The following is a 23,121-nucleotide window of genomic DNA, read 5'->3' as shown; positions in this document are numbered from 1 at the left end:
CCCTGTCGCTCTGTCGCTTCTTCCCTCTCCCTCAGCGGGTACGGGCAGGCAGCAATCCTCCCAGGCCAAACCCCTTCCATTTCGGCTTCCACACATCCCTCTTGAATCAGTGGCAGGAGGCCCTGGATTAGCTGAAGTGAGATGTACAAGACTCCAAATCCATCATTTTCATCAAGTGCAATCCTAGTGAGGATATCGGGGGGAGGTGTGGTGGTGGAGGTGTGGGGGGGTGTGGGGGGGCAGGGGTGGGGGTTTTTTGGCAGTTTATTTACTCTTCTGTTTTTCTAAATAAACATTCTTTTATCCTTCAGTTTTATCAAGTGATAAAGCTGAATATCCATGACATACAAGGAATTCTGCTACACACAGTGGTGAACCTTAAACCCTTCCCATTTGCCCATTCTCCAGTCCATTATTTCCAGGATTTCTTGCATTTCACAGCTTTTCTTTCCTTTTGGGAGCTGGAATCAGAAAAAGTATTTAGGTTAGAGACTGATGTCCAAAGATCAGGAAAAGAGGACATTTTATCTTGTGAATTGTTACAATGAAGAAGGTTCTCTGGCATTTAGCAAGGTAATGAGGAGGCTCTGAGGTCCCCAGGGAGTTTGATTCTTAGGTATTACCTTGTGTACAATTAGGAATTATAAGCTTTATATCAAATACTTATGGATGAATCATACCTTTTTGCTACTACTTACGATAAATCTGAAAATACTTCAGGCCACGGGATTGTAACTATGCATAGAAATGAGGTGAAATTATTTCTTCAGGTATCCAGTCAGGCTCAGAAATGCCACCATTATTCAGTGCCCTGACATCTTTGCCAATGCATCATGAGCAAGAGACCCATTTGAGGTGTTCTGCATCAGATGTTCTTTTTTATGAACAAATGTTTTCTCCATGGAGGGAGATTTATGAATGGCAAAGTTGGTGGAATGTTTTTACCATAGAGATATGATGGATTTTTTTGTCAGTACGCAATTTATTTCCATCTGTTCTGTACATGATTAACTCCTGCAGAGATGTGATTAACTTAACTTCTTGAGATCATTAGCTGCTCTGCATTCCCATTATAGTTCATCAGTGTGGGACCACACACAGGCTTGAAAATGTTACACACTGGTTGCTCTTACTATCTTAATCTACACTGACCAGTCATTCTCTCATGATGGCCATGGATCTGAAGAGAGAAGGCATGTTACCAGGAAAACATAACTACTCTGGAGCAAATGCAAAATGCTAATGAAAACAGAGTTGAAGCAGATCCTCCTTCTGATCTCAACATTAGAGCTAAATTAAGCCTTTTGGAAGAGTTCATGCCTGGTGTTATCCAGCTGGACACAACATCAGACGCATCCAGCCAGCACAGAGAGGAGCACCGCTGGCCTGTGAGTGGGTCCTGTGCATTACCCTGTTGTACTGAACAAGTCCTGTTTTGCAGTAGGTTGCAGGTACTTGCACCTTGTAGATCTCGAAGTGCAGCACAGCCTGCAAACAGCGCATGCTGTCACCGTATGCGCTGTAGTAACATGAATTTTCTTCTGATATAAATATCTACCAACACAAACCCTGAAGCATCTTAATAGAAGTAAGCAGCCAGAGCTCATGCACAAGTCTTTTGCATTGTCCTCTGAGTTGTCTTTCCAGGGATTTTCCTTTAGCAAATAAGGCCAGTAAATGGATGTGTCGGTAAGAGATGCTCACATGCCCCTTGCCATATAATTAATTAAGTACCAGTCTCACTGACATCAATGGCTGCAGGGCAGTAGCATCATGGGGACAGGACCTAGTCTGGGCGCTTGGGACCAACCATCAGCTCCATCTGATAGCTTATATTTAGACTTGTCTGCTCTCTTTCTTCACCTAAGCAGCAGTACATGCTGTCCCCTATTCCCAGACCCCATCCAAAACAAGAAAACTGGGATTCCTGCAGAGGTCTGAGATACTCAGGTTTGACCAAGTGAAGCTCCTGTGGCTGATGCCAGCTGAGGTCAGCAAAACCTGCTGAGTTATTTTATCAGAGATGGGTTGGGCAGGCTGTGCTTGCATTTGAGGCTTTTCTTTGTTCTCTTTCCCCCCAAATGACATGCATTTGATGTCCTGCTCATCTCTGTGTTTAGATCAGGCTCGCACCCACATCACCGCCCCAACTCCCAGGGTTTCGCCAGCCCCATCCCCCCCCAGCTGTGTCCTGGCTTCAGGGTTCGCCTCCATAATTCATAGCTGATCGTAACATGTTGGCGTCAGATACGTGTGCCTGTGAGCAATATTTCACATCATTGTAACCTTTATTTGAAATATCTGGGTTTGATATTTAACACTTTTGAAAGGGCCTCGCTGGGGCAGAGTGAAGGGGCTCCTCAATCTCTTGGTCTGCACGTGGAGCTCCCAGAGCTGAGCAGGGGAGCTCTTTGGGGGGATCAGAGCAACTCACATGATCACACACTGTTACCTTGGATAAGATGTATGGAATCCATACTCACCTATAGGTGGGTAGAAGAGGTACAGGTGTGATAAAAACCAGAGGCTTTTGTGACTATTTCTCAGAATTTTATAAAGAGGAAAGTAGTTGGGTTTTGATAGCTTTGATTATCCGTTAAGCTAATGATGGGATGTAATCTCCCATCACCTGGATCTACATCAGATATTTACATACTGTTCATGGTTGCAAGGCAGGGGGAGGGTCACCCCTCTGAATGGGAAGGCAGTGTGGTTTGTGTCGTGCTGCCTGGTGGTGCAAGGGGACCCTGCAGGGATGCAGAATCCGACCGTACCCACATGCAGCCACCAAATGAGCCTGCACAGGGCACCCAGTGCTACCCACCCACGTCACCAGACAGCCTCCATCCAAGGGTGACAGCTGTGTCACACCCTGCCACACTTGTCATGGTAGCTTGAGGCAGCAGCCACCAGAAATAAAACGTGGCAGGCAAACCTGCGTGAGTGAAAACTGGCGATACATAAAGATCAAACTCCTGCTCAAGTGTGCTGTTAGACCTCCAGATCTACATACAGGCTTCAGCACTCGTCCCTATTCATATTGATCCAGGATTTGTGTTCCCACACCAGGATGCCCTTATCCAAGGTAAGGACGGGTACCTATATCCTGCAGTACAGGTTCCCACTAGTTTTGGGTACCCACTCACATGTTTCAGAACCCGTAGTTTATTCTCCCACTTCCATGCTCTTCTACACTTCGTCCTTGAATCTGCAGACTTAATTTAGATATCTATTAAATGAATGATCAGAGAAAGGAAAGATTGGAAAGAATTTCTACTAAAATCTAGTGTTAATACACTCTGAAATAAATAGAATTCCTCAAAAATTTCCTGAAGGACTGAGTTCCCTCCCTAGGTTGCAGTTTTTCAGCATCCACACTCTTCCCTGTACCAGGTACTGGCTACAAAAGCAGTTGTTATTTTCTTCCATGACTCACAAATGCAGACCTCTCTTGTCCTGCTGTATCTAAGGAATGGCATTTAGCTGATAACGGTGAGATACTTGGCATGGCAATCTGGAATGCAATGCAAAGACAGGGCTTAATTAGATGGTGATTTATTTACTAGGGGGAAAAAATACCCTTTGGATTTTTGATCAGATACATCCTGTGAGCATCAAACGTGGGTGCCATTGCCAAATGCTGCCCTTGGCATGCCAGCGCCGTGTGCCTTTCCCTTTCCTGCTTTGTCTTCCACAGATTGCTGTATCCAGGAGCGTGGCACTGTGCTTATTAAAGGCTGAAAATGATCCACCAAGTGGTTAAAAAAATGCTAATTCTGGACGCTGAATGAGATAACTGGTAATTTTGTAAAGTACATTTAGTCAAATAAGATTTTTTGGCAGCCGAATGTTGATGTAGCAGAATGTGTGCTTTTCTGATTGACATATGCTAACAATACTGCCTCCACAGTCAGGGGGAGGATAATTTACTTTTCATTTCCATTGGAAATGAGGTGAACCAGAATGTGGTAGATAGTTAAATCCCAGCTATGTGATTTAATTGATTTGCTTAAAACCACAAATCAAACGATGCCCTGCATCCTCAGTCCTCTCCATCATCAGTTCCAGGAAACCAGCAAAGACAAATCTCTGAAGGTAGTTTTTGGGTTTCTCAACCATTTCCCCAGGCACGTCCTCAAGGAGTGGCTGCACCAGAGGAGAATCTCTGCACTGGGAATCCTCCCCAGCAGAAAAGGGAAAGGCTGACAGCCATTTCGTAGCATTTCCTAGCCGGCAAGCAGGTGTGCTGGTGGGAAATGAAGTATGAGAAAAGCTTAGTCAGTCCAGGTGAGGTTTTACCAGCTCACCATCGTCCACACATCTGTTTCAATTGTCACATCCTTGAAGAAGAAGGAGGAAAAATTGCTGTGAGCATCCCAGCTCACTGCTGGAAGGCGCCATGTCTCCGGAGACATGGCGCTGAGGGAGACCAAGAAATCAGCTCTGCTGTCACCTCGTTTATCAGGCAACAGGGAACATCTCCAGTCTCTGCCACAAAATTGCTGTCATAACTCAGGGCTAAAATTATCCCAAAATCTTAGCTGCCCTCCATGTCTGCTCTGGGGGTCTTGCTCCTGCTGGCAGGGGATCCTGGCTGCTGCTTGGCGGGATGCACCCGTGGGTGCACCACATGCTGCTGCTGCTGTGACCGGCATTTCACACTTCATGGGCTTTGTGGGACTTTTATTTACTTATTCAGAAAAAATGCCTGAGGGAAAACACAATGAGGGAAAACACAAGATGCATGTTCAAAAATCATTTACTATCTCAGTAACGGAATTTTTTCTCATCAAAACTCTTTCAACAAAAATATTATGAGTAGTTCTGGTCTTGGCTTTTTTTTATTATAAATACTTCAGTGAAGATGTTTGACTTGCTACTGTATCTCCAGGAAGAGCCTTTAGCTTAATTTTTCACTTTTAACCACTTAAGTGCTCCAAGACCTCATAAAGCATCTACAAACACTCGTTAGCAGTTCTGTACCCCTTCAAAGCCATGTGCTGATGGACCATGAGGACAGCCAGCTGTAGGTGGCTCAGGTGACAGAGCTTTGCTGGGAGCCAAGGTGACCTGTAAACGCCTGTGACAGATGTAGCATTTCCCCTCCTCCTCTTCAGACACATACAAGACAAAAGTCTGGGCTTGTAGGAGGGATGGAAAAAACATCTTCTTCCAAAGTGGCCTTTGAATCTGTGTTCCTCCAGAGCACAAAAGAATAAACCTTTGTAAAACTTCTGATTTATAGGACTCATGTAAACACTCTGGGGAGTCCCTACGTGAAGTTACGTGCTCGTCTGCTCCATCCCCGTTGCAAGCAAGCTGATGTCTGCTTGCGGTGGGAACCCAGGGAACCCACGGGAGCCAAATAATTTGGGGGACAACTTGGCGTCAGCATGAAGCTCAACAGAGCCAGGGCAGCAGTTTTCCATGCAAAAGATGTAGGAAGAGTCACAAACCCAAGAACTGGCTTCTGCTTTTGTGTCACTTGATTTTTCTGGTCCCTTCCCCCGTGTCTCTCCCACGCTTCTGTTTGGAAGGAAGCAAACTCACAGCGTGCTGAATTCTCTAGTCTCGCGCAAAGTCTGATTTTTGTTGAGCTGACTGAGAGGCTGATAGCTGCATTTTTTTTCCCTTCCAGAAGTGTGATTTCATTTCCATAAATTTCCATTTGCTTTTTCAGGAGCTTATGAAGCCCCATCCCCAGGTTTGCTCTGTCTTCTGTGTCTTGCAAAACCCTGTGTAATTCTAATGCTTCATGTTTTGGCTGGAATTAAAGTCACCTTTGACAATAGAGGGCTAAGAAAATACCGGAATGAAAAATACATCATCGTTAGAGAGCCAGGGAGGCTCAGCGCCTGGACAAGGCAGGACCCCCCGACCACCAAGATGGGGCTGTGAAGGTCAGTGTCACCACCCTGGGGGCCGTGAAGGTGGTGTACCTCCGAGGACAGGGTGTCACGATGGGTGTCTCTGCATGTCTTTGCATCCACCAAGTGCCCAGATAACTCCAGCATGTCTTCATGGGCACAGGGTCTAGGCAGAGCCAGGAGCTCACCCTCAGGTGGCATCCAGGTCGTCACCATCCTGCGCAGTGCAGCTGGAGAAGGGCGATCTGTGTCTCTGAGTGCCACTGCTCAGGCGGTGCTGGAAGGGCAGGTTGTTGTTCTGTATGAGGCAAAACAGGATTTGGTCCTGAGGACTAATCCCATCCCACAGATGCTGCCAGCCTGGTGCTTGGATGGCGTTTAGGACTGCAGTGATTACAGGAGCAGCGAGCAGCACATGGAAGTGGGTTAGTGTTTCATTCTCTCGTACCAGTGACAAACATTGTAGTATTGGATTTTCCTTTTTTTTTTGATGAGGATTTAGCACACAGGCACAGGATTTGTGGTGTTGGGTTTTTTTTACACTAGAGAGCAGGCAGTGCTAAGCCTTTCCATGCACAGCTTTGTGGCCCTGCACCGTGCTCATTCTGCACGTCTTTGTCCACCGTGGTGCTGAGCAGAGACCTCGCATCTGGTGGGTTTACACTGATGCAAACACATCAGTTTTAAAGGAGAGGAGAATCAGACTGAACTGTGCTTGGTGACAGCAGAGCTGAGGCCAAACCACTCCGCTCATGCATCCAAACAACCCTGAATACAGAATTAGTTTAGATCTGCTGTCACACAAGCTGTCCTGTCCGTGGTGAGCCAACATAAAGCCTGAGGCTTTCAGGTCAGAAATGAACCTGGACACTGTCTAAATCCTCCTTCCCAGGGCCAGCATGATCTGTAAAGGTGTATAAGGACCTAAAGGCTCCCATAGATGTTCACTGACAGCCGGAGCCACTTTAGTCCCACTGCTATTAGGAGTTGCAGTGCTGTAAAAAAATCCCATTAAACACTTCTACAAGTCTTCCTGTTCCTGAAGACCTTTGAATATGTAGTCCTGGGATCCCTGGGATCCTGGGATCCCAGACCAGCTCCTCTTGAAGCTGGTGGGAAACTTTCCACCGGCTCTGAAGAGGTGTTTGAGGCATCAGCTCCAGCAGTGTGTAAAGTCACCTGGAAATGAAGTGTTACTGCCCTGAGGTGCAGTGTGCTGGGCTGCAGAGCCAGCAAGCAGCTTGCCAGGAGAAACACTGAGTACAGGGGGGCTTGCAGCAGGGGGGAATAGCTTTTCTAGCCTTTATGGTTCTTGAGAGTTTGTGTTTGCAAATAATTCTTGCCACAAATTAAAAGCTTCTGCTTCTGGGGAAAATATTGATTTTTATTTTTTTTTAAACTATATGAGAGTTTCAGTATAAATCAAGACATGGAAAAAAATCTTTAAATATAGCCTTTCACAGAAAGCATGCAATTTTTGCACTCTTACCATAACTATTCATAAAAAGGAAAATCAATGCTATTCTAGACAATTTCCAAAGCTCTTTAAAGACTTTACTATACAATTATGGAATGAATCAAGGCTTTAAAGAAAGCTCAGAAAATACTTTTTGAGTTCTGCGTCATTATATTAGGCAAGACTGATTTATAGCTAGGGCAAAGGTTTTGAATGAAAGCAAATAAACTCTGAAGCTCAGGTGACAGTGTGAAGCATTTCCAGAGTTAAGTGTTTCTGATGTTGTGCAAGCATCGTTCAGCAGTGGGAAAGCAGCGCAGTCAGCCCTAAAGCCACAGAAATGGGGGTGGGGGGTGGGTGAGGATCTACAGGGCTGGTTTCTTAATCTGACCTGGTAAATCTGAGCAAGTCATTTCACCCCTGTGTCTGTAGGTTCAGCCCAGCTGCATCGTGAGGTTAAATAAATGAAGTAGGTTCTTTACAAACACAGATTAGTCTCTCAGTGAAACTGTGTCATTTTGTACTAGCTGAGAATTTGGTCCCTGCTGCTTAATGATCTTTCTTAGCATCTGGAGGAAACTTCAAAAGATAACTCTTCTTTACGTGAAGGAGGCTGTGAGATCCTTTAGAAGCTTAGAAAACTGCTAAGTATTTAACAAAATGGCTTGTAATGGCAGGATATATCTAGGAATTTCCTCAGTCCACGGAGGAGCTCTATTATTATTATTACCAGCATCAACCAGAGATGATGTTCTCACCATGTGGATTGCGAGAGACGAAACCCAGCTGGTACTTTAGCTAAACACATTGAGCTCTGAAGTGCAAAGCTGTATTGAGACTTGATCCATCTAAAGAAAACTTTGGCAACACCACCACTGCCTGTCTTCACCAAAAGAGGAGTTGCATCTTCCTCAATTTTATGAACAAAGAAACTTAAGTGCTTCTGATTGCCAGTGCACCTGCTCCCTATATGCTTATGGGCTTCTTATTTCTTTCTTTTATGGATCCCCTGTAGCATCTTGGGGGTGTGGGTGGATTCTTTCTCCGCCTTTCCATTCATCTCTGGCATTTCTGACCCCTCCCAGAGCAAAAAGAGCACACGTACTGGGTGTACAGCAAAGGCTTGGACACTGAGGCGATGGTCCTGCGTGGGGGGTGGGGGGAGAGGGGATGTCTCCATCCGAGCAGACGCAGCACCCATTTGTCAGCGAGGCTTCCCTGGTTTTGCAGCCTGCAGAGGGACGTGGGGTTGGCTTCTGTGTTTTAGAGCACTGAGGTGCAAGACATCTGGCTGTCTGGGGAAGAAGTTAGAAGTACACCACAGGGCAAAGTTCCCTACTGGGTTTAGTAATTTAATCTTTTCAGCATTTTATCGCTTTTAAAAAAACTGCTTCCGCAGTGATTTGCTGTGCACAGTTTAATCCTTGTTAATATTTTGAAATTTGAAAAACGTAAGGGGCTTTTGATTTGTCCCACGCTCATCAGAGTGATGTGCTGAGCCACCTCCTCAGCTGCAGAGCGGAGGGGACAAGCCCCACAGGCACCCAGCCCCTCCGTGCTAGCATGGCAGCTCACCATCCCACCTTTTTCTAGCAGCCTTGCTGCAGACATGCAGGAAAATCCCACACATGCCTCTATTTCCCTGGGCTGCTGTTTGTTAAGCTCAGCTCCGGCGGGGTTTCTAGACAGCCCATAAAGCTCTCACAAAGCCTTCCTGCATTTATTTGACACAAACAGTGACTTCCACTTGATTCAATCACTGCTTAATTTGATCCTCCATTTAATTTTATCAAAACTGTAGTAATCAAATAATTTGGACTAAAAACGTTACAACTTCCACTTGTTTATTCCGATCAATTTTAATCCTTTAAGGCACAGGGTTTATTGGATAATTTCGTTATGAGATAACAAAACGCTGTCATTAAATCTGCAAGGAAAGGACAGAATACAAAAAAGAAAGTTAAAAAGATCCCAAGGAGTGCTCATAGTAATGAAAGAAATACAATAACATACTGTTACTTAGAAGTTACGCTATGCACAACGAAAGCTAAGAAGCATCCTGCTGTTTGCGAGATGGAAAGATCAATGGCATGTTTCAGTCGAGACATTTCTGGCAATGAATTGCACTGAAAGGGGGAAGATAACATAACTGGATGTGTATTCATTTTCTGTTTTTGAGTGTTGACCACATGAAGGAATGTATGCCAGTGGTGGCTGAGTTTTCCCTCTGTGCAATAAGCCTTCAAAAGCCAAAGCCAGCAGAGTAAGAGGAGGGGAAAGCTTTCCACTGCAGGCTGTTTCTCTGTTGCTTTGAGAAATAAAACACAATCTCCTGCTCCACTGATTGTTCTCACCCCTTGACTGTGCCGCGTCTCTCCCCTGCAGGCCAACACTTTCATCTCCTTCGTGTTCCCCATGGTCGTCATTTCTGTGCTCAACACCATCATCGCCAACCAGCTGATGGTGATGTTCAAGCAAGCTGCCCAGGAAAACCAGGTCTGCACCATCGGCGGGCAGCAGACGATGCTCAGCATGTCCATGGAGCCCAGCCGCGTGCAAGCCTTGAAGCACGGCGTCAGGGTCCTACGTAAGTACTGACATACTTTGGCGTGGAACTGGCTAGAGGTGTCTAAGTAAATGTTATTTGAAGAGTAATAGGTTGAAACTGGTAAATATTTTCACCCAAAACATATTTTAAATGAAAATTAGGTCTTTTTACAAATCCAGATTGCCCCTAAACACTTTGATGTTTATCAAAAGTCCCCAGTTCTTGTCTCAAAGCCCCAGACTGCAGAAAATAAATGTGTTTGTTCTCTCAGTCTCTTTCATTCTTCATCTTTTTCTGGCTGAGTTATGAAGAGTTTTCTAGGGAATTCTATCCTCTATTTTCCACTATTTTCTTTTTCTCCCAGAGTCACTTTTCTGAGTCCTAACCTCCCCTTAAAGGATTTTTTGTAAAAACCATATAGAGAAAGGAAGCTAGAATTATTATTTAATTAATTGTGCTCAATGAGGGAGAAGTTGAGAAAAAAAATAAAATTTAAATATATTTCATGTTCTGTGAAACAGAAACAACTTGATAACATCTACCTTTCCTGTTTCTTCTGTTCCTGGCCAGCTCCAGCCTGAACACCTCTCTTTCAGCTGCGGTGGGATTTAGGCTTGATGTAGTTTTAAACCCAAACTTATCTGATGGGTTGAAGAGGTCAGCTAGAGTGAGCACAGAGCACAAGGTCTGCAGCCCCACTGGCATTGCCCATGGTAAATCAGATGTGCAAATTCCTCTCAGATGTTAGAGACTTTGGAAACCATGGTGGTGCTTTCCTTCCCCTGCTCCCATGGCAGAAGCAGGAGCTGCTCTGAAGGTGCTCTCTGCTCTATCAGAGCTGTGTGGAAAATCAGTTTTCCTCTAAAGATACACATATAGGAGAAAAGTTTGTCACTATCAATCACAGCTTTAATTCAGATTTCAATTTTCCTCCCTCTCTTAAAAAAAAAAAAAAGCAACAGCCGAATGACTCAGATGAAAAAAATACCTATTTCTTGTAAATTCAGACTCTTCCTAGTGTATCCTCAGCAAAACTGAGTTGATAGCAAACCCTTCCTCACGTAGTCCCATACACCCGATGCTCTATATCTCGCTGCACAGGTGAAAGGCTGAAGCGAAAGTTGCAGGGCGGCCGCCGTGCTGCCTGCAGGAACCAGTGCCCTCGGCTCTGGGCAAGGGGGCTCCAGTCTCTTGCCTTTCCTGGGGGCCAGGTACCTCACGATGAGCTCAGCATCGCTCCCAAGGACCGTGCATCCTTCCATGACTTGCACTTTACCTTGTCCCACCAGCTATTGCACCCCATGTTTTGCAGACTGTGACCCACCTAATCACAATATCCAAAGAGACGTTTGTCCCAAACCAAATAAGTATGCAGCAGAATTTTTTTAAAAAAATACGCTGCTTATTATATGATATTTAACCAAGTTCTGCAGCCCTTTGCAGGCTGGCTATCTAAACATATTTCAGATAAATTCCCAAGCCCTGTTCTGGAAAATACCATCATCTATATTTCACACACATTCGCTCATGCAGTGTCTCAAACAACTTTGATAGCTGGGAGCACAACTGGCCATTTATGAACTGCTCAGGATAAATATTTGTAACTTCATGGAGAAACTAGACAGAACTGTGATCTCCGTGGATGAAGACAGAGGCGCATTTTTTTATTATTCTTCCAAACAATCACAGTCAGAGTAATCACAAATAATCCTTTCCCTTTGCCTTAGCTTGTTGAGATGTAAAGCTAAAGAACAGACCTGCTCACACACAGAGACTCACTGAAAAAGCAAAACTAGCCCAGCATTTTAATGATTTAGTCAACAGCAAGTTAAGCCTTGCATATATTGTTTTATTCCTTTTCTTTTTCTGCAAAGCTTTAGTTCAGACAAAGGTTGAATAAAAGATCCTGCACCCAGGCATTGAGCTGTACTGCAAAATACTGGATGGCTTAATTAAATAAGCTGAGGAAAAGACCAAAGAATCTGGTAGCTTAAACTGACAGATGATAAAGCAAAAGGTCTTCAAAAATAGTACCCAGAATAATCTAACAAAGGCTGCTGGTGCTGATTTTAAACTGTGAGGGTCCTTGTGCACATTAGATGGTGAGAATTTGTTAGCAGAAAGCTTTCTGACCGGTGCTTTTCATGGCAAAGCTTAGCTGATGGCTGAAGGGCTTTGGCCAAGGCCACATTTTCAATAGGAACAGAAATCCCTAGAGAAGGCACCAAGAACCTCCGTGAGATTTTTCCAGCTGTTTTCCACGCGGGATACATCCCGGCAGCACGTTATGCCCACGCCATAGCCAAGCTGCCACGTGTACCCCAGCTTGGAACACCACGCTGGGAAATGCCTACTGAGGGAAAGGAGAGAAAAACCCAGAAGACATGAAATTCCCTGTAAGATCTTGTTGGGCCGTGTCTGTGTGCTGTGCCTGCACCCCGAATAGCCATCACCCACAGGGGGGTGAGCGAGCGTTGCTCCCGCGCCGAGCCTGCGAGGACCTGTGCCAGTCACTCGGTTCCTTGCTGTCCTTCTGTTTCTTAACGCTTCTGCCTTCTGCCATGAAGTGAGAAGCACCTTTTCTCACTTGTGCTACAACATCTCACACCTCTCTCTCTCCTTTTAGTATTAGATTCTCTTTTAACATCAAGAAGAAGGAACCCTCCTTGAATAATAAGAGACCTAAATTTCCACCTGCCATTCCACGGGCACTGCTTGGTGGCAGTGGGAGAGCACCCCTCACCCACAGGTCCATCTTTCTTCCCAGGCACTGAGAAGCAGCCCCTCTTCCTCTGAACAATAAGCTTAATTTTCTTCTTCTTCTCCAGCAAATTTTTGCTTTTGTTATGTACTGCAAAAGCTGAGAAAAAGTTAGCAAAAGTGAGGGCTTCAGTCTGGAGCCTGCAGTGGTGCAGGAGGGGATCAGACGTGGCGCCCCACAGGCAGCGATGCACAGATATTACAGCTCAGGCTGAAAGCACTGCTTGGCCGAAATATCTTCTCAAAAGGGGACGGTTTTGTGACATGGACTAGCCGTCCCCATCAATACACCAGCCTGCAGCCCGTTATTAGCGCACCTCTCCGGTGCCACCCCAGCAGCAGGACTGAGCTCCCTTCCCTGCTGGGAAGGCAATGAGAGAGCGGCCGCTTGCTCCTTTTCTGGACTGGGGAAGACCCAGCAAATAAGAAATCCACCATCAGTATTGGCTGTGATTCACCACATCATACAGAAAGGCTTTTTTTTTCTGGCAAGTGTGTGAAATCCTGCTTCTTTTCATTTTTTTCAGATGCACTTGATTACTGGAGGTGCTTGACTCGCATTTACTTTTGTCACCTGTTCCTCACAACTTTTTTTTTTTAATAACCCAGGCCTCTGAGCTGTCTGGAAAGTAGTAAAAATACACAAGGATGCACATGATTTATCCTGGAATCCATGGCGGCCAAAACCATGTGCACAGTCTAGACTAGTTTATGGAGGAGGATGGGGAAAGAAAAATGATGCTTGTCCACGCTAATAAAACTGTTGGCACAAAATCCGAGCTTCATGGGGGTCAAAGTATTTTCCATTTCCAAAAATGAACTTCAGCCCGTGCAGAAGTGCAGAGAGCTTGATTTTTTTTTAAGGGTGAAATGTTTCAGAATTTGTAAAACTAGTGCTCAGAAAAAACATTTTTGCAGTTCACGGTGTGCAGAGCTGTTGGATGAGATCGGAGCAGCAGATACCTTCCTTCCTTCCTCCAGATCTGCTGAGATTACAGATTTGTTTACACTGAAATAGGAGCTAAAAGTGGTCAGGCTAACAGCTTCATTCAAAACATCCACAAGATCATTTACCTCCTCTTTAGTATCATATACGTGTTTTCCTGGCTCTCTCTGACTTTGGTCATGTACAGAATAATTAGGGAGATGAGGATCAAGGAACGTGTCAGCCCTGCTGCCTGGGAGACACCTTGTTAATTCATTAAGCATGTAATTGCTGATTGTAATTCCCTTTCTGCTGTCAGCGTTCACCAGGTGTGAGGATCCAAACTGAGAGAGCTCGAGCCGCTGGCAGCTTCCCAGCTCTTTTGTGAGGAAAATGTCTGCACCAGTGCTGCTGCTAAAAATACCTCCTGCCAAGAGGTTTCGTACCCTCTTTCATCCATCCAGTATTCCTTCCATTTCTCCAATTACGAACCACTTCCAGTTTTTGTTGTTACTCCTTGGCTGTGTTGTGCTGGGAAGCTGAGTCTTGGGTGCCATGTGATGCTTCACGGAAGGGTGAATATTCTCCAGTCGCATTGCCTGATACACCAAACATTTGATGGCATCCTAAGGAAGTCTGAGACACACACGTGCACACACGCACCCTTCAGAATAAGCAGTTTTCAGCAGGTCAGACCTGCCAGACACTGCACAGACCACTGCGCACAGCATCCAGGCATGGAGCGGCTGTATAAATCCTCCCCATCTCAGTCTCACATTCCCAAAGAGCTGCTCAAAAATCGAGGTGTATTTGACCTTGGCTCAGGCTGAAAGCACTGTTTGGCCAAAATTTCTTCTCGAAAGGGGACGTTTTTGTGACATGGACTAATTGTCCCCATCAGTACACCAGCCTGCAGCCCGTTCTCCCCCCAGCAGCCCCCAACAGCTCCCGGCTGCCTGTCAGATCGGCTCCACCGTGGGTGGAAGGAAGGAGTTACTGAATGGCACAGCTGAGCTCTGGTAGCAATGGTGAGGCAAATTGATGGACATCAAGAGGAGGCTTTGCACGTCCCTGGGTGGACGTTGCCTAAGCCTATTAAAATGTAATCAGTTCCAGGTAGCATTTGCTCCATTACAGAAGCTGCTTAGTGAAAGCAATTATAAAGCACTTAGAGAGGTTTAACCAATTAAAAGAATATCCTTCGGTCTCCCACAGCTGGCTGGGTGATGCCTCGCTATGATGCTTTTTAGGAGATGAAGTCAAACCATATTTTTTAGTGAACATCTAAGAATTTGTAGATTATGATTTTGGGGTCTCTGCATTTCTTCAAGTGATACAAGACAAAGGCCAACTATTCATGAAGTATCCATGCGGCGTGTATTTCATTGATTTGTGTATTAATAATTCCCCTTCTGAACAAATCTTTTGATGAGTTCATTCGTTTCTCCTCACCAGTGTTCCACATCTGAGCTTTCCTTTTCAGGAGGAGAATATTGCTGTGAGATTTAGTGTAACTGTCCCGCAAACAGGAATAACAAATAGCTAATACTTTGCAGCTGCAATACACAGAAGAGCACCAGCTTGAAAGTCTGCTCCTTAAACAGTTGTATTTCATAATTCCTCTGTTTTAAGGAAAACAGATTTGTCCATGTATCGTTTCTTTTGCAAGAAAGGAACTAAATTTATGGCAGATTGTATCCCTAATAAAAAATCTGAGTGACTCCAAGTGGACTTCACCAAAACCCCTATGACATTAAGCGTGAGTGGAAGCCGAGTTTAACAGCTGAAGTGTCACACTGCAATTCAGAAGGATAAATTAGCTATATAACAGTTGTATACATTTCCCAGAGATGTTTGTACATGGAGGTTTACTTTACAGCAGGCCAAGTGACATGAAGCGAGCGGTGTCGAAGCCCTCTGTAAACACCATCCGAGGAGCAGAGGGACAACGGCTGCACCTCTGGGGACAGGGAGGCTCTTTTTTCTCCTCTCCCAAGACGTGTTCCTTTGCTGGCACTGCAGCTCAGGCTGGCGAGACGTTCCTACTGAGATTCAGGCTCTTGTGGCTGCATCTCCGAAGACAACTCTAGGGCTGCTCATGACCAGCAAGCAGATTTTCCAGGTGTTAAACCCTGTCAATATGAGTGTTTAAAAAGCTAACTGATCAGGTTTTAAACATAAAGTCTGGCCAGAGCCTTCGTCACGGCAGAAGTATGCAGTAAATACAGCCCCAGGGTCCCCTCGTGAGGAAAAGCTGTTCTGGGAGGAACAAAGAGCAAGTGAAACTCAAAAGTGGAGGGGAAAGAGGAAAGGGGCTGCAGAGGATGCCAGTTTGGGTTATACCTGACCTTGCCAAACAGAAAGAGCCTTGAACCTGGTGAAGAAAAGACAGGAGCCCTTATCTATCCTTCAAAAGGGCAGTTTTCTTTCTTTCTTCTTCTTCCTTCTCCTCCAAATACCCAGACATCCCTGGGCGGAATGGCAGAAATGAAGTTTAAATGGAGTCAAGCAACTACTTCTTTAATTCCAAAAAAAAAAAAAATTACCTTAGAAGGAAACTGGGGAAGACACGCCAGTTTTCACTGGGTCAGCAGTGACGTGCTGCTTGTTGGAGCCTGTTCTCGGATTAGATTTAACCTTGGTTTTCTGCCTTGCTCCATATAGATGAAACTGGTGTCAGTGGACAATTTAATCACCAACATGAGCAGGGGCAGGAATTCACATCTATTTTCAAATCTGCTAGCTGAAGCCATTGAAAATCAGGACTGGAGAATACAGCCTGAGTAAAATATGTTGGTTTTGCATGCCAAAAGGCTTTTCTATTCTCTCTGCTGTCTTGCTGCTGCTAACAAAGAAGTATTTAGGGGAACATGGCTCCTTTCAAGCACAACAGCATCTTCTACCCCTTAATCCAAAAAAGAGACCATCCTCCTTGCAGTAGGGAAAAAAGAAGGAAAATTATACAGAAAGATAAAAAGCAGATCTCTGGCTGCTGGGAATGGAAATTAAGGAGTCAAATCTAATGTTTACACTGCTCAGTAATATGTGCAAGAGCACAGGGGGATTGTATCCAGCAAATGCTGTGTGTTTTCAGTGGTGTCTAAAGCAGCTGAGTGCTCCCCAGACCCATTGTTATTCCCAGTTTCTTCTTTGCTCTCCAGAGTACTACTGGTGCATACTGGTGGCCCACAATCTCCCTTGGCTGTTACTGACTTTTATGGCAATCCTTTCTTCTGCAGCCTTGTGACCCAAATACCAGCATAAGCAGTTTTAACTTTACTAGGCTCATACCCACCCTTGCAGCTCCCGCAATCCCTAGTTTGGGGCCCGCTGGTATAAATATTGCCTATGACCTGTCAGGTAGTGAATCATGTTAATATAAACAGTGCCTGGAGGTTTAACTAGGCAGTGCCAGCTACATCTACGCTTGGCCCAGCTTTTACCATCTCTCATATCAAACGGCACGGTGACACTTGCTCCCCTTCGTGAGAGATTCTCTTGTAATGGCATCAACTAAAGAAGTGTATAAAACCTAGGAGCTCTGAATACATAAGGACTGCTTCTCCAGCCATCCCCATTAATATGAATCCCTGACATGAGCCCCACATCACTGTCAGATACATTATTAGTACAGCTGGAGCGTGCGTTCCTTGGGCAGCGTTGGAGGCACACGGCCACCAATGAGCTGAAATGAGGCTTGGGGGTGTTGTTTGGTTGGCTCAGTACGTACCCGAACAGCTCCTGCCTTTGCTCAGAAATTACAACACGCTGTTCCCCAGCCATATGTGTTTCAGCTCCCCTTGAAATGCAGAGAAAAAGAAATAAATTGGCCAAAATAATCTGAACAAAACTATCAAGGAAGGATGGATCTGAGCTTGTCTGGAGGCCTTAGCAACAGCAGAGGTGGTTTAAAGAGGGAGCAGCGTTTCTCTTCTCCATCTCCTGGAAGGAAAGGAGAAGGAGACAGGGGGATACCCTCACCGAGGGCCACCCCAGAGCCACAGGGCTGTGACTCAGCATGACCCTGGAGGGGATGGAGGAGCTAAAGCAAGGAGGAAAACACCAGCCAAGTGCTTTGTGCTGCAGCAGATCCCTGGGGTCCCATGTGAGTCGGCAGCAGTGGCGTGTTTCCCATCACTGTGCCAGTGCTCTGAGTCACACCGAGCCTCAGGTGGTCCCAGAAGAGGGAAGAAGGGCTGAAAATCCCTCCTGAGCATGGCTCCTGTGCTCAGCCAAACCAGTCACCGCACACTCACCGTGGTCTTTTTACGTGTGATACATTGCTCCACACCCATCTAACTCAACGTGAGTTTTTCAAGACGTTGGCCCTGGGCAAAGGCTGTCTCCCAGACTCAGCCACAGGATACACACAAGGTAAAATAAAATACTCAGTGTGACCTAATATAATTTAACTTCCAGGATTGCTTCCACATCCAGTTTAGTCTGAAAATCAAGACTGGCACTGTTTAAATCTTCTTTTGCACAATGAAAAAGATGTCACTCAAAATTTATGTTTCCCTCCGCAGGATTTCCTGCGTGATAAACAAACAAGGGCTCATCCTCCGCGCTCCTCCTTCCCTGGGATGAGGTTCAAATAGGCAGAGAATGGAGCCCTTGTGAGACAAAATAGAAAGCCACAGGATGCAATAATTCAGGTTTTAATACTCATTTAAATTGGTGGTTTGATTTAGAAGGGACATAAAGATGCAGCTTGGGGGAAGGATCATTCCCCAGCACCCTTGGCACCCCAGGGCCAGCTCGCTCCAGTCCCCTTTCCACTCCCCAGCCGTGGGCTGATCCACAGGTTGGCACCTCAAGTGATATGGGAAATATCAGAAGTTCACGAAGCAGCCTTGCTTCTATTAAAATTTCATTGAATGAATTAGAAATGAGGGATGGGTCTTGTTTATTTTTGGTTCAAAAAATAGAGGCCAGAAATCTCCAGCCTCACAAGCACCATCCTGGACAGTCACCCCACCACACACGCTGGGTCACATCCTTCCACTGCTCAGCTCCAGCTGGCTGACCTGTTCCATCTTACTACTCCAAAGAAACCCGTGTGTCAAACCTTTGATGATGGAGAACATGTCCTAGGAGCTGATAACAATAAGAAAAAAACATTTTGGCAGCCACTTTGCCCAGCTTTTGTTTTGATAAGCATGTGCTCAGGGAGGCACAAGGCAGCAGCAAAAGGGACCAGGTATCTGGGAGAGAAGGATACTTCCATTTTGCATTAGACAAAAGTTAACGCATTCCCATGCTTCATATTCATCCCTGGGGAGGGGACCCAACAGGGCAGGATTGCCTCCCTAAATCTGCTTGATCCCTTGTATGATAAAATTGAAACCTATGGATTAAGGGTGATAAATACAGGTCACCATCTCCTAATCTGCGTGGCAGAGGCTGGTGGCACAGAACCGCACAGCATGCTACCCAGCTGGGATTTCCAAATCAGACCATAAGTGTCTCCAATGCACTTAGCTATGTGTTTAATAGAGTTTTAATTGCAGAGTGATTGCATGTGATATTACAGAATTACCACAGATTACTTAATTGACTATTTGTTTGCTGAGGTTAAGCAGATATTTTTCTCAATGTGTATTTTTGCTGCTATAGATCCCTGCCTTCATATTATTTGGCACAGCATTGTCTGAGCAACAGAAACAGAGATCCTTCATGAGGAGAAAACCACTTTCGTTTAACATGTTGGTAACAGGCAGATGCGTGAGACTCAAAATTGGCTGTAGAAACAGTCCAGGTCCTGCTGTTCTTAAAGAGCAGCGTGCAGGGGTAAGCAGCTGGGAAGTGCTGGCACATGGAGGTTTCTGCAAAAATTATGATGTGCGTGAACAAATTTGTGTTGGGAGCCATTTGGGAAGCTGCTTTCACAGCCTGAAAATCCAGGTAATCCTGCCCAGGCACTGGGAAAGCAGAAGGACTGGAGCTGTGATGTTGGCTTGTTCCCGCTGGCCTGAGGCTGATGGATAGAAGGGGAGAGGCTGGACTACACTGCTTCTCCTGGGCAGTCACAGGTGGATTGCTCCATCCAGGGCAAACCAAAGGTCCATCCGACAGAGAAATTAATTTCTGAAGGTGGCCAAATGCAGGTGCTCAGAAATGTGAAAGAGCAAAGCAGGCAGCCAGCACTCCCTCTGAGCTTCCCAGTGGATGTCCCCACTTTTGTGCCACATGTCATCTAGGAGCTGTCCGCATCAAAGTCCCACCAAAGCTCCTCAGAGCAGGAGCAGATGCAGGTCAGGTTCATTCACCTGATGGCGTTTGAAGAGCTGCAGGCCATCTAGAGATGAATTACATCTGTGATCACAATGACCATATAGCAGCCAAAAATATTCAGATTGAAATAATGAATTCACTTAGACAAGAGAATAAAACCAGACCCTCCAGCCTTCTTTCCAAAATGTGTCCCTTCACATGCCTAAAACTTTACTGAATAAATGGCTTTTCCAGTATTCCTGGAAGATGCTCTCGTATGTACATGGCCAACAGCCAGCAGAACATGAGCCAGCAGAACATGAGCCCCCAGTGTGCCCAGGTGGCCAAGGCGGCCAGCAGCAGCCCGGCTCGTGTCCCAGACGGTGCGGCCAGCAGGGCCAGGGCGGCGACCGTCCCCCTGGGCTCGGCCCTGCTGAGGCCACTCGAACCCTGTGCCCAGCTCGGGCCCCTCCTGCAGGACAGACCCTGAGGGGCTGGAGCGTGTCCAGGGCCGGGAACGGGGCTGGGGAAGGGGCTGGGGCACAAGGCTGGTGGGGAGCGGCTGGGGGCACTGGGGGGCTCAGCCTGGGCAGCAGGAGGCTGAGCGGGGCTGAGGGCTCTCTCCAGCTGCCTGACAGCAGGGGGTGGGCAGGGGGGGTCGGTCTCTCCCCCAGGTAACAAGCGGCAGGACGAGAGCAAACGGCCTCCAGTTGCGCCAGGGGAGGTTTAGGTTGGATATTAGGGAAAATTCCTTCCCCAGAGGGTGGCCCAGCACTGGGACAGGCTGCCCAGGGACGTGGTGGAGTCACCAGCCCTGGGGGGGTTAAAGGACACGTAGATGTGGCGCTCAGGGACGTGGATTAGTGGTGGGCTTGGCAGCGTTGGGTAAATGGCTGGGCTCGGTGATCTTAAAGGTCTTTTCCCACCTAAAGGATTCTGTGATTCTAGGCTAGGATTCTGGGATTTAGCAGGCTGATGCTAAAAGCATGTGTTTAATAAGAGAGATAGTACATGGAGTTGAAGTAAGGCTGTGAGTATGGAGCTGGACACCAGGAATTATTTAATTTCTGTACAAATTAGGCAGTGACTCTGCTAGTGATGACACCCACAAAAATAGGGCACAGATGCTTCCCTCCCCATTCTGCTACTGAAGCCTTCCCTGTGCCTCTTGGCTGAGTAATGGTGATGGGGAGATGCAACCACAGCCAGACTTGCTCCTCCTGGACAGCATTTTTCAAGGGAAACACATCTGCATATCTCCTGTATGAGCTGTGGTAAAGTCCTTGTGGGGACAGCGTCTGGGTTTGGGACATATCCACATAAATATTTTCAATCCCAAAGCAGAAGGAACAGCAGTCTTTGCCTCCACGTGCCAAATCTGCATTGCACTGGTGGTGCACAGCTCTGTAAGAGAGCTTTGCTGCTTCCTAGCACTTTACATACAGGTCACATAAAGGACAAGAGTGATGTGGTCCTTATTCTCTGTAGAGCAAATTTGGGATAAAAAATTAACATAATTATTTTATTTAGCCTTGATTTTCTTCTTGTCTTTTATTGTGTTATGTTTTAACTGAGATTTCTTTATTTCCTGCTAGGATCCTGCCAGAATCCTGTCATTTCATACAGAGGTTGAAATGCACATTACAAAAGGAAACAAATCTTTCCCTTGCTTGCTTGATACATCTGCATTTTAATCTGGATTGACAAATGCACTCTAATCAACAGTACTTCTACCCTTCAGAGTTGTTGCATTTTATTTTCCATTTTTCTGATGTCCTTGGCTAGAATCTGGAAAGTAAAAAAAAAAAAAACCATTATCTTTATCCGCTTACCCTTTAATTAGTCTTTTTTATTATGGCAATGTCCAGACCCAAATATCTTGTAATCACTGTCTCAGGTATTGCACAAACGTAGAACAAAAGGACGAGCCTTGCCACCAGAAAGGAGCTCCCGATGCTGTTTAATGATCCCCAGCACCGTGGGGACGGCGGCCAGTGGCTCCACGTAACAAACTAATGGGATTACAGTGTCCCTGGCTCCCTGTCTACCTGGATGAAAAACATACACTAACTGTCTCTGCATGTACTTTCTACAAAATACCCGGTGCCACAAGGGCATGAAACACAAGGACAGATGCAAATGCAGTTTCATTTAAGCCAATGTCTGAACTAGGCACCAGCAGTCGTTTATCTGTACCTTCCTTTGTTCATAACGGCACTGCCCCCGTGCTTACTGCTATTTTCTATTATTTCTGTTATGCTTGTTTTTGCAGACATTTACGGGCTGGCTGTCCCTCCGGGTTATTAATTCTTTGCACAACAGCACTAGAAGAACAAAGTGGGGCTTTAGGAAAACTGTTTGCAGTGATAAACAGCACAGAGGCAGGTCTCTTTTTCACCCACGATGAAGAACTGCTCACAAAAAGTAATGGGCTTTTTCCCTGCCTTGCAGGTGCTGTGGTGATTGCCTTTGTGGTCTGTTGGCTCCCGTATCACATACGGCGTCTCATGTTTTGCTATGTCCCCTCCAGTCACTGGACAGAGTGAGTCACAACACAGGGGACAAGCTCCCCCCATGCCAGGATGGGGTGTGGGGTCAGGGAGAACTGGGGCTCCTGGGGCACCAGTAGGCTTGGGGTGGAGGGGGGGGATCTGGGAGCAAAGGCATTTCTAAAGCAAGGGCTTTAATGCCTCAACCTCCTAGTTGGTTTGGGGTTTGTTTATTGGTTTTTTTTCTTTTGGATTTCTTACTAGGTTTGCCAGCCAAATTAAGAGTCATAGTTTAATTATCTGTCACCCAGATGTGGGTGAATGAAGCATTAGCTTGAGCTGAAATGCATTCTCAGCCCCTCCTTCTTCCATGGCTGCGACCACAGACGCGCCCCCATTAACAACGGCGATGGATGTTCACCTCTGACAGTCCTTGATGAAATGACATTTGGACAGGGGGGTTATATATTCGAAGTGGATTGCTGTCTCCATGGTGGAGATATCGATCACTGGCCTAAGATGGAGCAGCTCCTGTCAACACACAATTTAGCTTCAGAATGCCACATTTCCTTAGTGACAGGAAAGATTGCACAGGCGGGGAAACAACTGTGCTGCCGGCTGAGTCTGGAATGGGTTATTTACTGGGGTTTGTAGTGAGTGGATCAAAATTAAATACTAGCAGTTGCCACTGATTAGTAAATGCCCAGATTCTCAGAGAATTTAGGATGATTGCATGCCTGTGCTGCACTCGTGTGCACTGTTCGCAGGTGTGCAAGGGCATACAGGCAGCTTCGTGCAGCCTTTCTGCTGCGTCAGACCCGGTTCCTCAGCAAAGCACCCACAGAACTGATTATTCATTTTAA

General features: G+C 46.0%; 1 protein-coding gene across 1 annotated transcript in view; it reads left to right on the top strand.

Annotated features, from left to right (window-relative positions):
* The window catches only part of NTSR1 (neurotensin receptor 1), a 62,225-nt gene that overhangs the window by 35,367 nt on the left and 3,737 nt on the right, over nt 1–23,121 (top strand). Inside the window, exons 2-3 of the mRNA XM_037403348.1 lie at nt 9,709–9,910; nt 22,221–22,311. Coding sequence (XP_037259245.1) covers nt 9,709–9,910; nt 22,221–22,311 — 293 coding nt within the window. The remainder of the gene's footprint in view (nt 1–9,708; nt 9,911–22,220; nt 22,312–23,121) is intronic.

The sequence above is a fragment of the Falco rusticolus genome, chromosome 10, assembly GCF_015220075.1.
Source record: "Falco rusticolus isolate bFalRus1 chromosome 10, bFalRus1.pri, whole genome shotgun sequence".
Lineage (NCBI taxonomy): Eukaryota > Metazoa > Chordata > Aves > Falconiformes > Falconidae > Falco > Falco rusticolus.
This window is presented reverse-complemented; position numbering and strand designations above follow the sequence as displayed.